Source organism: Abramis brama, assembly GCF_963993115.1.
Source record: "Abramis brama genome assembly, chromosome: 19".
Lineage (NCBI taxonomy): Eukaryota > Metazoa > Chordata > Actinopteri > Cypriniformes > Leuciscidae > Abramis > Abramis brama.
In genome coordinates, this window is record NC_139981.1 from 20,736,587 (window position 1) to 20,748,239 (window position 11,653).

The 11,653-nt window shown below is 37.7% G+C and overlaps 1 protein-coding gene across 1 annotated transcript; it reads left to right on the forward strand.

Annotated features, from left to right (window-relative positions):
- Positions 1-506: 506 nt before the first annotated feature.
- Positions 507-10,971, forward strand: atl1 (atlastin GTPase 1). The gene is made up of 14 exons (XM_084092597.1): positions 507-673; positions 2,567-2,817; positions 2,900-3,034; positions 4,238-4,342; positions 4,460-4,510; positions 4,949-5,005; positions 5,124-5,216; positions 5,297-5,435; positions 6,824-6,951; positions 8,325-8,381; positions 8,503-8,574; positions 8,655-9,086; positions 10,337-10,351; positions 10,469-10,971. Exons 1-14 carry the CDS (start codon positions 640-642, stop codon positions 10,577-10,579), a joined length of 1,680 nt encoding a protein of 559 aa, XP_083948723.1. The 5' UTR covers positions 507-639; the 3' UTR covers positions 10,580-10,971.
- The last annotated feature ends 682 nt before the right edge of the window (positions 10,972-11,653 follow it).

Below are 11,653 nucleotides of genomic sequence, written 5' to 3' on the forward strand. Positions count from 1 at the left end.
AAACAATAGAGTAAGTTATATTAAATAAATAGAAAAGCAATGTTATTTTAAATGTAACAAACGAATGTTTAACAAAACACATTGCCTGACACAATCATTCCTGACGCTTAACGACGCAGTTAGCCGATTTTTTCATTAAGCCACATAAAAATCTCAGTTGTTGTTTTAGAGACATTTGTATGCGTAAAAAGCACATGTATTTAAATCTATTATTCTAGGTATTGATGTCTGACACTCCAGCGCTGTGAAAAGAAACACGTAAGTTAGCCTACCACGCGACTGACTTCAGCAGTGGTCTGGATAATAATCTTAATCGTGACAATGAGAACAACAAAAACAGGCAATTTAAATAATACAATAAAAATATGATAACTATTTAGACCAACCGTATGACCAAATAGAGACAAAGCCAGAGCCTCTAAGCCCCGCCCTTTACAGTTAAGTTATGATTTCATATAGATGTTTACCACCGACCGTACTACAGCGCCACTAGGCGGTCAAATGGGGCGCTGCATATCGGGTTCAGATGAGAATGAGCCTCCATCACTGATTTCCAGCATCGCATTCGTCTCATGATCGCTGTTTAGAACCGAACCGACAAGACCCGACCCGAATACTGAACAAAACACCCAGTGCGACATGGCACGAGACAAAAAGGACAGAGACAGCTGGGGTGAGTCCATCTTTAATACAATAAACCATCTAGACGCGAGACACCCTATGAGACGGGTTAATGTGTGATTCTGTAAATTATGAGGATGCTGCTGTTACATAGATACACTGTCTATATGTTAAAGAACACACATAAATATACACAGACAAAAACAATGATTTTCCTCCCTGTCCAAATCAGCTGATTTGGTCCGGACCACAGCCCTGTTCCGCCCTGTATCAGTTCGTGTGTGTTTGTGTTGACAGCTATTTTACTGCTGTACAAAAGCAGTGTGACATTTGCAGTGCTGTAAAGTCAATGGCATCGCAAATTCTTGGTCGTTTGCGAATGCACCAACCTATTTATTTCCTACACATTCCGGTCAATATAATATGCTTTATTTCTGGAATTCATCCTTGTGCATTTATTAGATCACGCGTCATAGTTTTTCTTCATTGCAGTGGTTAAAATCAGAAGTCCTTTGACTGTGTGTGAAGTGAAGCCAGTGACCCAAATAAGCAGAGCTCTGTACATCTGCTACAGGCCTGTATGGAGATGCTGGTTTATATAATGTATACGGTTGCCGTGTGATGCTTACTGCTCCATACAGGCCTGAACAGGTGAATATGACAAGATAGAGAGCGAGAGAGAGAGAGATAATGAGAGAGAGAGAGATAATGAGAGAGAGGGCTCTACAAGGCAATTTGAATATAAATCATTTACAGTGTTGGGACAGCATTGGTGAAATTCTGGTACCAACCAATGGCAAAAGTGATGTAATGTTGTGAACAGACTCATCACATCCTTATAATTTGAATCTGACCCACTACTATCCTTTTAGCCCTGGTTGAAAATAGCCTATGTTATGTTAGACATGTTCTCATTCCCCTGTCAATATCCATTAATGTTCAATTGCATTTAAGAAAGGCTTTACTAATGCATCAATATGACAGGCAGATCCCCCAGAGCAACCCGGTGTTTTACTGGTTCACATTCCTATGATGCTTAAAAACACATTAACAGTTGTTTGTACATCAGGAAGTCTGAGAAGTGAAAGAGATGGACTTCTAAACTGATAATGAACCATATCACATTTGCCTTGATGACAGAGGTCAAGATCATCAGTAAACCTCCATTAGGATTGTCAGCTGCATTAAGCCTTGCTAAACCGTGACTCCACCATTTCTCCCTGGAGAATGCTAGATTAAGAAAAGAGAGTCTTTGTTTCTAAAATGTTTTCCCGTAACATTTGTGCCGTGAACACTCATCTCTGATTTGAATTTAGGCCTAATTTGGTTTCAAACAGATGATTATCTTAAGCATAACGTGGCATTAATGCTTCATTAATTCACTTAATTCATTAATGTTGTTCTCTCACATACAACTTACACACAACAAAATATAAATCTTAGATGAAAAACTTGAACTGAGCGTAAATTAGAAAAGTTTCCTTTGTAGCTAACTGAAATAAGCCTAATTTGAAGCACTAAAATGACTAAATAAAAAAAATTAAAACAGAAATAAAAATGAATTAAACCTAAATAGTAAGAAAAACGAATAAAACGAATAAAAATGACAAATATATTACAATTAAAATAGAAAAATATAATAATAAAAACTAAAATGCAACGGCACATAATGCAATCTACTGCTCCTATCAACTAACAGTGTCACTTTTTTTCGTCATCTAATATTGAAATTCTCCATCATAGTTGTGTCATCGGTGCAACCCAAACGTTATGATCTATAGAGAGCAAAGCGTTTAAAAGCAGCAGCTTTAAGATCATCAACAGTACATGGCGTCTCTATCAGCTGCGGTTTGCTTACAGCGCTGGATGATATTACGTCTATGGTTAGCACTATGACAGTCACTGCAGTTGCAGGAGTAACATATTTAAATGTGTCTTTGTTCAGGGTCTTTAGGAGATAAGAACGTGTATGACTGGAGCTCAGAGGAGGAGGAGACAGACGGACGGGCCCGTCCAGTGCAGGTGTTGGTGGTGAAGGATGACCACTCGTTTGAGCTGGACGAGGCGGCGCTCAGCAAGATCCTGCTGGCTGAAGAGCTCAGAGACCGAGAGGTGGTGGCCATCTCTGTGGCAGGAGCGTTTCGCAAGGGCAAATCCTTCCTCATGGACTTCATGCTGCGTTACATGTACAGCCAGGTCGGATTGCCTGTAACTCGTCTTTAAAGTGTAAAAACATGCTCTCAGACTAGTCTCAAATGCGATGTGTGTGTGTGTTTAGGCCAGTGATCAGTGGCTGGGGGACCCTGAGGAGCCGCTGACGGGATTCTCATGGAGAGGAGGGTCAGAGCGGGAGACCACTGGGATTCAGATTTGGAGTGAGGTCTTCCTGGTGGACAAACCAGATGGCAGCAAGGTAAGACTCCCTTTAACCTACCTAAAACACCTACCTACACTGCCGTACAGAGGTTTTGGGGTCTCTTAAGTCTCTTATGCTCACCAAGGCTGCATTTATTTGATCAGTAAAAACAGTAATAATTTGAAATATTATTACAGTTTAAAATAACTGTTGTCTATTTGAATATATTTTAAAATGTAATTGATTCCTGTGATCAGAGCTGAATTTCCAGCATCATTACTCCAGTCTTCAGTGTCACATGATCCTTCAGAAATCATTCTAATGTGCTGATTTGCTGCTCGAGAACATTTCCTATTATTACCAATGTTGTACAGCTTCATATTTTTTGTGGAAACCGTGAAACGGGTTTCAGGATTCTTCCATGAACAGAAAGTTCAATAGAGATTATAAATGTCTTTACTGTCACTTTTGGGGGGCGGTTTCCCGGAGAGAGCTTAAGCCTATATTGTCCTAGACTAAAATGGCCTTGTAAATCAGATTATTAAACCTGTCATGGTTTTAAATCTAAAGTCTAGTCCAGAGTTTAATAAGATGATTTCCTGGAATAAGGCTAGAGCTACTCCAGGGCTGAAACCCGAAATCGCCCCCTAAACCCTCATTCACTATTCCCTTAGTTAGTCCACTAATACTGTTCACTTGAATTCGGACAGCTGTTGACTGTACATCAGCTGTGCACTCGTTATTGTGGTGCAATGTGGGATTGAATGAGTGCACTCAATAACGTCCACTATGGTTTCAGACACCACTACAAATGGCTGTCCCCTCAAATAACACCCTATTTGAGGGTATAGGGGACGATTTCGGATTCAGCCCAGGACTAAATTTTAAGATTGCGTGGTTCATTCCATGTTTTATAGGCAACCTCAGTTGTGTCTTAAATTAATCTTATTTTAGTTTAGGACTCCAGGTGTTAGTAATCTGTACTTAATGTTTCAGAAAGCCAATTTAAACACTGTCTGGGAAACCGCCCCTTTATAAATTAAATGCATCCTTGCTGAATAAAAGTATTATTTTCTTCTTTTTTTTAAAAAAGAAAAAACTTTCTGACCCCAAAAGTTTTGAACAGTAGTGTATACTCAGTGTCATGACTTGAGTTTAATTATAATCTAACATATATGTGTAAACATGGGAGGAAATTTCATGAGGACCTTTAGTATGTGTTTTATATGGGAGGGATGCATTATGTCCTGTTGCCTGTAGGTGGCAGTGCTGCTAATGGACACACAGGGGACCTTCGACAGCCAGTCCACTCTCCGTGACTCAGCTACTGTATTTGCCCTCAGTACTATGATCAGCTCTATGCAGGTTGTACAGAAACAGCATTACACAAAACACCCTCCTAAAAAAATTATGACTTTAAACCTTCCTGTTTACCATATTCTTAATTCAACTCAGCAGGATTGTCATTTTCTTTCTTTGTAGGTGTATAACATATCTCAGAATGTTCAGGAAGACGATCTTCAGCATCTGCAGGTATAGAGAGACTCATTTTGCCACTCATTAGTTATCAGACTTTTAGACCGTAATAAATTTAATTCAAAATGTATTTGCAAAGCTCTATAAAACACAGTGTACTAATTGCTGTGCATTTACAAGTAGATAAAATCTCATAAAGAAAATGAATACAAAATTAAAAATGCATTAATACAATATTAATGACTATTGCTGGGTGCTATGCTTGAAATGAGATAAACCAGACAGGCTTGTAAGCCATAATTTTTTGCATATAAACAGAAAAAACACTGGTATGAACTGAACAAACATCCCAAAAAGGACATTTGAGTCACGATGTCAGACATTTTTGTAATTTGAAACAGAAAACCATGTATAAATAATTATAAAAACAATTTTTATACACTTTTGAGTATGCTTTTAATTAACGTGTGCTTTTGTTTTTGTTGACCTGTGTAGCTTTTCACTGAATACGGCAGACTGGCCATGGAAGAAACATTCCTCAAACCATTTCAGGTATTTTTCTTCTGCTGACAGCCTCTTTTAGTGCTGATGATTCTGAAACAAAATGTTCCTTTCCTGATACCGGTAGAAATAAACGTCACTAATCATCTGGTTTGCGTTATTTCACAAGTCAATGATCTTTCTGGTGCGGGACTGGAGCTTTCCATACGAGTTTCCCTACGGACAGGAAGGAGGGATGAAATTCCTGGAGAAAAGATTAAAGGCAAATATTTATGGAAAGGTTAACATGAATATTCTGAAACAATTCCAACAGAAAAACCACTAATGTGCGTTTATGTGTAGATCTCAGAGAATCAACACGAGGAGCTGCAGAACGTAAGGAAACACATTCATTCCTGCTTCACCAACATCTCCTGCTTCCTCATGCCACACCCGGGACTCAAGGTGGCCACAAACCCACACTTTGATGGCAGATTGAGGGGTAAGTCTATAGATGCAGAGCTCAAACATGTGTAAGATATGTTAGCATCTTTATACTATGAACAGTGCTGGGTGGTAACTGATTATCAGAGCATGCGAGCAGAGCGGAACAGTAGTATTTCAGATTCTGATCAGGGCCGCTCGCTCCTTGTGATATGTTGGTTATGGAGTTCAAATACTGTTTTAATGAAGTGCCGAACCTTATATATATCTAAATGCACAGTAAACATCAAAGTTAAGAATTAAGAAGGAGAAAAAATTGAAAGGGAGTGTGGAGTTAGCAAAGATTCATTTTATGATATACTCACAGCAAAGTTCTTTTTCTTTTTTTGCTTAGGGGTAAAAAGAAGTTTCAGATATCTTTGCAGCGATATACTGTTAATGAACATCCCGAAGCCGCCATAAATATGTGCTGAGCACTTTCGCTTTTCACTTATGAGCTTTCCAATTTGGCATTATCTAGTCACGTCACGTTTATTTACACCACTTTATATTATATTGCTTTAAAGCCACAAATATCATAACTGTTATCTGTAGGCATACTGTAATTGAGAGATTTATTCAATAAATTCTATACAAACAGAAAGACATAGTACGCAAAAAAATATTGTCAGAGCGGGATTTAAGCGACTTACTGGTGAGTGTGAGCGGTAAATGAGTGGAGCATTCACTCGGGCTGTGCATCAGATTCCAAAAATTAAATACGTGTAATTATATTATATTAATTTTTCAAATCAGAATACAGTTCCTTTTTATTGATCACTTAATATTCACAAAATGGCAGTAAATTATTCAGAATTCATTGATTCTCCCTAATTCTTCTTTTTTATCTTTTATCTTTTCCTTTCTCAAAAGTTTTATGGAATTGCACACACAGACCGGCCACTAGTCAGGTGACTATAAAATTACATGGAAAATTGAGAGGCCACACTTTTTTTTAGTTAGTGTTTTGATTGTTTTTACTCTCAAATTATGTATTTCTTATAATTTAACTTTTTTTGTATGATTAAACTAATTATTAACTTGTCATAAATTTATGAACCCCGTACAGTTCCTTCTTCCCAAACCCTAGTTAGGGAAACCCTGATGTAATGTAATATTTAATGCACTTCATGTTGTTGATTAAAAAGAAAAAAATCTTTCTTTTTTTCAAAATGGTACAAGATTATTCAAATCAATGTTATAAACTAGGTTAACTTTATATGTTATTGTCAAGTAATCTAAAAGTAATCTGATTATATTACCTAAAATGTGTAATGTTTATGTACAATGTTTATCATGTAATTTGAATTCAGAAATGGACTACAATTTGTAAGTGATCTACCCAGCACTGGCCATGAAGTACAAAAACAGTGTTCAAAAACACCCATTTCCAATCATGTGTTTCAGAGATCGATCAAGAGTTCACCAATAATCTCAAAGTGCTTGTTCCATGGTTACTACGCCCCAAAAACCTGGACGTGAAAGAGATAAATGGAAGCAAAATCACCTGTCGTGGACTCCTGGAGTACTTCAAGGTGATAGTTTTGATAGTTGTGCAATCACTACTACTAGGAATGATATATAAATTAACCAACTGACATTATTCATTAGGCATTCAACAAGATTAAAAGTCAGATAGCGCTAAATTCCATTTCTTACATAATGGCCAATATTAAAATATATATATTAAATATATGTACAGTACCTTCAAATTTCTTGGGTCAGTCAGGACATTTAAAAAGTTTTTTTATATACTTTTATTCCATAGAAATGTGACATTAAAGACTTTTACGTTGTTACAAAAAAACCTATTTCAAATAAATGTTATATTTATCAAAGAATCCTGAAAGACACAACTGTTTTTAAAGATTGATTAAAATGAGAAGTGTTTCTTGAGCAGCAAATCAGCATATTAGAATGATTTCTGAAGGATCATGTGACACTGATGCTGAAAATACAGCTTTGATCACAGGAATAAATTACACTTTAAAATATGAAGTAGAAAACAGTTATTTTAAATTGCAATAATATTGGTTGTCTTTATATAATACACACTATTATAGGCTACTATTTTGTCTAAAAAATAAAAACTACAATTAATCCTTTAAAGGTCCCATGACATGAAATTTTCACTTTCTGAGGCATTAATATGAGTTCCCCTAGCCTGTATATGGTCCCCAAGTTACATGATAATAACTGTAAACCATCCGAATAAAGTACCGACGTACGTATCCAGACATAATATTTTAAACTAACCATTCGGAAACGTCCTGCTGGAGCCGCTGAGTTGCAACTTCTTCATCTGTTGCTTCTCCATCTGGATCAGATTCTGGGTCAAACTGAAATGCTTAAACGACTGCATGTCTTCGTGCCATTGCAATATATCCAACGTAAACATGCATGGTACCTTTGCCGCAAGATGATCAAGGCCACACCCACCCTCCACCTTGCGCCGCCTTTCTCCTCCTCATTAGCATTTAAAGCTACAGACACCGAAACGGCCCGTCTGAAGGAAGCCCATTCTGGGACTGGCTTGTAGTGGCTATAATTCTGCACCATTTTTGGAAAGAGATTTCAGATACAGTACTAGGGACCACTAAGGCCTATATTAAAGCCTACAAAAAGTAGCATGTCATGGGACCTTTAAATGCTACAAGTGAATTTAGTCATCACAACATTATAATACAGTACAATAAAAATGGATATTCATTTTAAAATTTGCTAAAGATTACATCTACGAGTGTTAGATTAAATACCCAATATCAAATGATATCAGTAAATTAAAAAGAAAATCTATAGCCAATAAGGCACCAATATATCCTTAATTTGCATGGAGTTTATAATTGTTACAGTATAATTCGATTTTTGGAATTCTTAGAGTGAACTGAGCAGCTGTTTATGATTTCAGGCATATATCAAGATTTACCAGGGAGAGGAGCTGCCACATCCAAAATCCATGTTACAGGTACAACCTCTTAACCTTCAGCACGAACATTCCCCTCCCAAAGCCTTACATGCAGTGAATTCACCCGAGAGCTATTATCATCCTGCAGTATGACAGTGTTAGGCTGTGTTTGTGTGCACAGGCCACAGCAGAAGCCAATAATCTGGCCGCAGTGGCTGCAGCTAAAGATCTATACAACAGGAAGATGGAGGTGGTAAGTGTGATATTGACAGCTGGTTTCTTGTCCTGTGATATCAGTGCGACTCATCTTCATCGCGTGTCTTACGCCCCCAGGTGAGCGGAGGAGATCGGCCTTTCCTCGCCCCGAGCGAGCTCCAGGCACGTCACTTGGACATCCGCGAGGAGTCACTGGCGTTGTTTCGCAGCGTGAAGAAAATGGGCGGGGAGGAGTTCAGCCGGCGGTACCTGCTGCAGCTGGAGACGGAGATCGACGAGCTGTTCGTGCAGTACATCAAACACAACGACTCCAAGAACATCTTCCACGCGGCACGCACACCCGCGACGCTGTTCGTGGTGATCTTTGTGATGTACGTGGCCGCAGGGATCACGGGGTTCGTGGGCGTGGACGTCATCGCAAGCGTCTGCAACATGGTGCTGGGCTTCGCGCTCATCACTCTGTGCACCTGGGCGTACATCCGCTACTCAGGAGAATACAGAGAACTGGGCGCAGTCATTGACCAGGTGGCCGGAGCGCTGTGGGATCAGGTACAACACAATCTTTAAGAGGAAATAAATACTAAAGGCACACTATGCATTTTCTGTTTTTCTCAAACAGCGACCCCTAGAGTTGTACTTGTATTTAGCGTTACTGTCGATAAATACCACTCACACAGAGCCGTCTCTGCACTCTTCCGACCGCGTTTTCTTCGTGGACTCTGCCATGATTCACGTCTGAAATGCGTGCTAGTGTCTTCCATAGAGGCTGCTTCATATGTTGTTGATGTATGTGACGTCGTGCCGTAAAGCAAGTCGTGATTCTCGTGAGATTTGTCGGGTCGCCACCTCTCAAACTTGCATTGCTGGTTTTGCCAGCAGCACCCCCCCCATTGGGATGATTCGCCCTACTACGAGTTCGTTTACCATCGAAATGATTTCGAAGCTGTTATATTAAGGTACAAATCTTGCATAGTGTGCCTTTAACAAAAACAAATATGCATACAGACTGATAATGATCAATTAAAAAGAAATCTACGGCCAACAGCCAATATGATACCAATATACCATGCATGCAGTTTAAAATTGTACAGTATAATTGAACCCTAATTTGTCTGCAGTTTTATGTATTTAGATATAGTTTATCTATATAAATATTGAATGTATACCATTCAGTTTTGTGTCAGTAATATTTTTTTCACATATCTCTTATGTTCACCAAGGCTGCATTTATTTGAACAAAAATACAGTACAAACTGTGATATTGTGAAATATTATTATTATTTAAAATAACTGTTTTCTATTTGAATATATTTTAAAATGTAATTTATACCTGTGACGCAAAGCTGAATTTTCAGCATCATTACTCCAGTCTTCAGTGTCACATGATCCTTCAGAAATCATTCTAATATGCTGAGTTGCTACTGAAGAAACATTTCTGATTATTATTAATGTTGAAAACAGTTGCTTAATATTTTTTGAAATTGTGAAACCTTTTTCAGAATTCTTTAAGAATAGAATAGAAAGTTAAAAAAACGTAAGTCTTTTTTAAATAAATGTATTTACTGTCACTTTTTTAAATCAATTTCAATGCATCCTTGCTGAATAAAAGTATTGATTTCTTTTTAAATTTTTTTTACTGATCAAACATTTTTGAATGGTAATGTATATAATTCTGTATATCTATTCTATATAAAATGTATATTCTGTCATCATTTCATGATTTTATTTGTATAAAATCAGGTCACATTTTTATTTTAAACTAAAGTTTGTTAACTGCTTTCCTCATCTCTTTGTTTCAGGGAAGCACAAATGAGGTAACTGTACCTGCACACATTTATCTGTCTACTTACATAATCACAATCCCACAACATCATACAAACAGAAAGACATCTCACATTAACATGCTGTATCTTCCTGTCCTTCTCGCTCAGGCTCTGTATAAGCTGTACAGTGTAGCAGCAAACCACAGGCAGTTGTATAACCACGCCTTCCCTGGACACCAGACTGGTCAGCCGCCTGAGCAGGACAAGAAACAAAACTGACCCCACACAGTTTCACGCAGATGCACTGTGAACAGTGACAGTGGAGCGTACAGTCAGAGAGAGAAAGAGGCACGGGACTGTTCCATGCTTTACTGCTACAACAGGAACATATCGTCACCATCACCTACACTGCAACATCCTCCACCTATAGCTCAGGCCCACAGTCAGACGACGACGAGACTCAAAAGATTCGGTCTGACTGTACCATTTGCGCCTGCAGTCGAAAATCACGGTATTAGTTCTGAATCACCATTTTACCATCTTCTCACTGTAAATACTGTTTCTCTCTCTGACACTCACATGAAAGGAGTCTGTTCTTATTTTGTAATGGATGTCGTACGTTGAGTTCAGTGCTATTTATAAGGGAATAAAGTACTACATGTTTAAAGACACTAGTTGTAGTCATAATCATGGGCCAAATAACGTGATGCAGTGATCTTCCATCCCATCATATTTAGGGCAATCTTAACCATTTTCTAAGACATCAAACCTTTAAAAAAAGCCTACCTGTATGGGACAAGACAACCAAGCTTGTTTCAATAACATAAAATCACCAAGAAAATCTGACATTTATAGTATCATAAATTGTTTTGTTAGCTCATATTAGGATAAAATGTGTTCAGCTAATGCTCATGAATGACTACGGGGCTCATTTATGTGTGCAGAATGATCCTTGATGTGAACGTATGATAGTTTCCAAAAGTTAGATGTATAAAATTTATAAATTGTCCATACGCACAAAATGATCCTAAAAGCATCCCTTTTTATAAACTGCAGTTCATCTTAAATGTAAGCGGATCAAATCCATCTACACTGTAAAAAATTATTGTTAGTTTAACTTAAAAAAGAAAGTTATCTGGTTTCCTTAAAATTTCGAGTTGACACAAAAAGGAGATTAGAAACTCTAAATATTATGCTATCTGAACCACATTAATTATCTAAGTTGATTTCTGATAAATTATTGAAAATTATTAATTTTTTTACAGTTTACAGATCACCCAGAAATATCCCTTTATGGTTCATCAGAAGTACAGCCCTACGAATTCCAGGAATTCATGAACATAAATTAATTTT

Excerpts from the sequence above, each read along its gene's own strand:
- atl1 (XM_084092597.1), top strand. The coding sequence starts at position 640 with ATGGCACGAGACAAAAAGGACAGAGACAGCTGGG. Across the intron at positions 6,952-8,324 it reads GACTCCTGGAGTACTTCAAG|GCATATATCAAGATTTACCA; the intron begins GTGATAGTTTTG and ends TTATGATTTCAG. Across the intron at positions 8,382-8,502 it reads ATCCAAAATCCATGTTACAG|GCCACAGCAGAAGCCAATAA; the intron begins GTACAACCTCTT and ends TTGTGTGCACAG.